This window comes from Channa argus, chromosome 9, assembly GCF_033026475.1.
Source record: "Channa argus isolate prfri chromosome 9, Channa argus male v1.0, whole genome shotgun sequence".
NCBI lineage: Eukaryota > Metazoa > Chordata > Actinopteri > Anabantiformes > Channidae > Channa > Channa argus.
This window is the reverse complement of record NC_090205.1, coordinates 5,960,101-5,965,798: the sequence shown is the minus strand read 5'-3', so window position 1 is coordinate 5,965,798 and position 5,698 is coordinate 5,960,101. Positions and strand designations below refer to the sequence as shown.

The 5,698-nt window shown below is 40.9% G+C and overlaps 1 protein-coding gene across 1 annotated transcript; it reads left to right on the top strand.

The window, feature by feature from the left end:
- The first annotated feature begins 742 nt into the window (after nucleotides 1-742).
- On the top strand, nucleotides 743-3,137 carry LOC137133080 (probable 2-ketogluconate reductase). The gene is made up of 6 exons (XM_067516227.1): nucleotides 743-968; nucleotides 1,062-1,443; nucleotides 1,983-2,154; nucleotides 2,471-2,649; nucleotides 2,733-2,829; nucleotides 2,916-3,137. The coding sequence occupies exons 2-6, from the start codon at nucleotides 1,065-1,067 to the stop codon at nucleotides 3,076-3,078; spliced, it is 990 nt and encodes a 329-aa protein (XP_067372328.1). The 5' UTR covers nucleotides 743-968; nucleotides 1,062-1,064; the 3' UTR covers nucleotides 3,079-3,137.
- The last annotated feature ends 2,561 nt before the right edge of the window (nucleotides 3,138-5,698 follow it).

Sequence of the window (5,698 nt, the reverse complement as noted above, 5' to 3'; positions counted from 1 at the left end):
TCTTGTATTTTTTCCACAAACAACTCAACGCAATAAAAACTCTTCAATGCACATCACCCTTTATATAATATAGACTGCATACTGTTTACTGCATAAGCTCTTTTATTAATAACACGTTTGTGAGCAGTGGATGGTTAAACCACAGGGCGACAACAGCCCTCGTTTGGTTTTTACATTATCCTGCTGTGTCAAATCTTTAACTTTTCTCAAAAAGCAAAATAACATGTGATTACAAAAAGGTGAAAAAAAGAAAAAAAGGTGAAGTCTTTCTTACAAAAATGACATATGACTACAATGAAATGAGAGAACAGAACAGAAAAGAAATGTGTAATTTATGTAATTTCTTTAAATTTTTAGGTTAGAGTTTTGTACAGAATGACACATTTAATATTCACCATAGGCTAAATACAAAATCTAACAATGTTTAGATATGTCACAGGTTAGTGTTTTCTGTTTTTTAAGGGCCAAGTAAGGAGATGCAAAGAGAGCTCCAACTGAGCTGGAGAAAGAGGGAAATGGGACAAATACACAACTACACACAAACATACATATGAACACACAAAGCCAGCAGAGCTGTGCACACACAGGGACGGGATGAACAGTAAAGGATTAAAGAAGGATAAACTAATAATCAAACCGAGTGTAAAACAGAGGCAGCTAAACAGTGACCAAAAATAACGCAACCTCAGTCCAAACGGACAGATGTAAAACACGGGGAACAGGTGGACCAGAGAAACAGCAGTCCAAAAGGGGAAAAGCGCGGTGGGTGGGGTGTCCAGAGGCATGCAACGTAACAAAGACGAACAAGCAGGGTTTGAAAGGACAGAGGAGCAGGTGAAAATGATCAGGGTCTGATGACACTGAAGACAGGAAGTAGGCTGAGGGGCTAAAAAATAAAAGCTGGAGACAAGAAGCGAAGCTGGGGAAATCAGGGACCAACTAAACACTGGGAACAGGATCTTGACAAGGTAAGACTATTTAATTCACATGATAAATCAACTAAAATGACCAAAAACTCAATGCTGTCACTTCAAGACCTTTTATGTCTTTTATGTCATCAGCTAATGGAAGAGGACAAGCCATGGGCATTGATCTCAGAGGTGGGCGGGGAGTGTGGTTACCTTCAGGAGCTGTCGCACATATTGACACAGCACTTCCGAATTATCTGCTACAAAGAGTTCCTACAAAATCCAGCGCTTCATGGCCCCAAAATCCAGGCTCTGTTCATATGGAAGTTCCTCCCTGAAGCGGAGCCTGCATTGCTTGGAATGCTTCCCTCCCTGAAGGTGGTGGCCAGTGGAGGAGTGGGCATCGATCACGTGGACGTGCCATATATCAATAGCCTTGGGGTCAAATTGGCCAACACGCCTGGTGTGGTTAGTGACTCCACAGCAGATTTAGCCATGGGTCTGCTTCTGGCATCGGCTCGCAGGATCCTGGAAGGTGAGTAGACAAAACCATTCAAACGAGAATCCCTTAACCAAACACTGACACCGATATTAGTGCATCCTAAAAGAGATAGCTACGGTGTTCCTCCACCTATGGATACATAATTGTTGAGACTTTGGTAACAATAAGCAAACTTGACATTAATTAATAAGAACCGCTTCTCTACAAAATGCCTACACTGTAGGCATTTTTCTTATTGTCATCTTGTTACGCTGTTATTCTCCAAAGTTTGCTTATTGTTATCAGGTTAGAACAAATATGTATTCATAGGTACTGTGGAGTTACACCGTTACACGAGTGATTACAAGTACATAGTAAGTTCACTGTACTTACCCTGTAAGTCACGGGCTGTAAATCAAAGTGTTGCCAATTTTTCAAAGGGAGAACAGTCACTGTGCTTTGGTTATATTTAGGTATAAAGACATTAGTGTAACATGTAGGCACTAAATAAACACAGGTAGGTCAAAGGTTCCCTTAAAACAGGGCTCTGGTATAAATAAATAAAATGCTCATTTAGACTTTTTTCCTGATAGGTAATCAAATTGCTGTGGACCCAATGACCACCAGCTTACCTGGATCACTGATGGGAGTTGAAGTCACAGGGTCGACACTGGGGATCATTGGAATGGGAGAAGTCGGTTACAAAATCGCCCAAAGAAGCAAAGGGTTTGAAATGAAGATCCTTTATCACAGCAGGACAAAAAGGTAAAAAGAAACACATCAAAATGTTTCTTTAATGTTTTTAAACAGTATGTAGTATTACACATATGTTACATTCAAATATGCATTGTTGACATTGTGACAGCATGCGACACTAAACATCCAAAATCAAACATTGCTGCTCAGAGAAATGATTAACTTTAACCAACTAATGATTAACAGGTACAGTGAACATTGCACTGATTTGTACTTTTTTAACTGAAGAAAAAAAAAAAAAAAAGATTGATTCAATGATCTGTACGTCTGGAACACTTGGTGTATGTGTCCAGTAACTTATACACTCATTTCTCCTGGTGTTCAGGAGTGTAGCAGAGGAGCAGGCAGTTGGTGCGAGTTACTGCGAGAGCCTGAGTGACCTGCTGAGGCGCTCGGACTTTGTCACGATCGCTGTCAAATTAACTCCGGACACAACAGGCCTCATTGGACACAGAGAGCTGTCCCTCATGAAACCCACAGCAATACTTATCAACATCAGCAGAGGTGAGGGCGGCGTGGTTTCTAGACCGCATTGATCTTGACTTACAAGGGCTCAAATAAGCAATAATGCTTTTGTCATGTCTCAGGTCAAGTTCTGGATCAAGATGCCTTAGTCAAAGCTCTCCAGTCGGGAACAATTCGTGCTGCAGCATTGGATGTGACTCATCCCGAACCTTTACCAAGGTCTCACCTCTTTGAAAAAAATGTGCTATACTGAATAAATAGACTTAAATTGAATACTAACAGCTCTTCTACTTCATCTTATGCAGGGATCATCCACTCCTTGGCCTGCCTAACGTGCTGCTCACCCCCCACATCGGCATCAATACCTACAGCACAGCAGAAAGAATACTGGAGAAGATGGTCAAAAATGCCCTGGCTGCAGTGAAAGGTTTACCTGTTCCAAATGAAGTCAAGCAACCAAACTGTTAAAGTTTAGGCTGACTGATGTTACTGCTGGAAATGATGGAATATTTTGTCTATAAATAAATGGTGAGAATGAACAACAGGTCCACTCATAATTATAAAGGAGTTCTGAGGCAAAGTTAAAATAATACTATAAAGAACACACAGCGAGTTTCCCGCTGCTCACTAAAAGCATTTGTTGCCTGCTCCTGTCTGTAAATTATGCACAGTTTGTTCCAGTTTGCACGTTTCTGGCCACTGCTGCAGGTAGGATGCTTGGCAGTCGCCTGCTGTTTAATGGTTACTCCTTAGCCAGCATGTGATTTAATTTAAGATAATGTTTAAACACCAGAATGTCCCTAAAAAGCACTTCTCTGACTGCCTGAGGTCTCGTGTAACTGCCAAATCTCTCAAGATTGATAAATGGCGCATTAAATAACTCACAGTATTTGGAGAACTATGTGTACGGAGTATCCGTTATGCTCCGTAAAGGACGAGTGACGGAGGGTGCACATGCTTTAAAACACCAAGTTTGGGCAGAACATCGTTAAATACCATTTGACAACGTTCCTGCTAAATGCTTACAGCGGACGTCGGAGCAGCCTTGAAGAATGTGATGCATCAGTGTCACCGCAATTAAATTCATATGCTAATAATTTGAAACACCGATACAGGAAATGCAATACTTCTTGGATTCGTTCATGTTTTAGAATCAACATTATTTATGAATCCAACTGCCAACTGGTTTTCTCTGCAATTTTTTTTTTTTAATGGAGACCACAATATTCCCCCAAACTGATCCCAAAGGGCAACTCAAAAGCTCTCTGCAACATGTGTGCAGAACAAAAACACTTCCTTAAATGGAAAAACCACTGGCGGTGAACATAATCCAGGTAGCAATTATATTTCCTATCAAATTAGGAAACCAATTTACCAGTATGCAGCATCATTTCTAGGGGATGAGGTGTTTCCTAAACCATAGTCTCTCTCTAATTGCCTACATTATGCAGTATCTTCTGCGTGTTTTCCTCCCATACTGAATATTGCAGACACGGACGAACCAATGCTCTGCCTCCCATCCACTCAGAGAACTGTATATCCATATGCTGAGAAGGAGCCTGATTAGAACGGGGAGTTGAAGGTCATGTTTTTGACCACGGGGCTCCAGCTACACTGTGCCCAGATGAGGCTCTTGAGGCCATGTTTGTGAGTTAATGTAGCAATGGGGACAGACAACAGTAAGGCTGCCCCTCACACTCTACCCATGATTGTATTTTAAAAAGGGCACGCTGTCTAGAAATGAAGGGCACCCTTTCAGCTGCAGGCCCACTCAGGCCTCCCTCAAGCCCATAGAGCGGCTGACTCTGGCTGGCCTTCTCCCTCAAGGCTGCTCCTATAAACTGTGAAGGTGTCCCTTATGGTGAGAACTACATTAGTCCATCTCAGATGTGAGGTCGCTGAAAACTACAAGTGTCCTTGAAAGTTTTTTTTTTTTTCCCTTTTACACATTTAATCAATGAAACATGGTGGGTGTTCGTTTTTTTATCTATGTGCAGCCTATAGCTTCATTAGGACACTTCTCAAGGGGAGGCGATGAAATTATTGACAAGTGTACATGTGGCTGACAGGACAACAGTTGTTGCTCACATTACCCCTTAGTTAAGCTACATGTTTGTACATGTGCAGACACGATTTACAGTAAATGCCATTTAGGAGTGAGTTCGCCATAAGACACTTAATAGCTGCAATCTCGACTAGTGTGGGGGCGACATTACTGTGCGCACACATGTACATGTTTGGCAGAAAAGAAATTCAGTCTGGGCTTATTTTTCTGTATTTTTCCAATGAGGAGCAAAGTAACCCAGCACAGTTTTAAGGCATTAGTACCATTATTACTATTTTCAGTTTCTGCTCCTGCATGCTTTCATTTCACATAATTTCAGGGGAAAACATTGTAGTTTCTAATTACATAATAAATATAAGCTACAGAATATAGAATTATCAAAATGCCATTTAGCAGCTGCAACACTGAAGTGGTAAACACATTATCTTATTAATAATTATAATCCGATAATATTATATTCATTAATATGTGCTTTAAGAATGCTTGAGCTTTGATACTTTTACATAAAATACAGAAATTTGAAATGCATAACTCATACTTTGTTCTGAATATTTCCATACCAATTTATTGCAGTATTCACAGTGTTTTTCCCCATTTTCTTCGGCTGTGCAAAGCTCGACACACTGCAGTCTTGTAACTGCAAACGTGCTAAATATTTACCATCATGGCTCCACGTTTCATTACAACCTGACTCAGTCGGAGGGTCTTCGTCTGTCAAGATCAAAGCGAGCCCCCTTTTGTCTGTTTCAATTACTGATCACAGAGATTCCATTGGCATGTGTTGATTGTACCACGATAAAATGCCGTTGTTGGCAGATCGTTATTCATTTGTCAGATTGGCCATTTTCTCCTCCCAGTCTTACTGTATGCATGTTTGTGTCACTGTGATCGTGTGTGTGTGTGTGTGTGTGTGAAGGTGGGTGGATGAGTGGGAGGATAGTGTGTGGAAAAAAAAAACATTAATGAACTGTTCTTCGAGTGTGAGTCAGTGTACAGTGTCCTTCCCACATAAAATTTGCATAA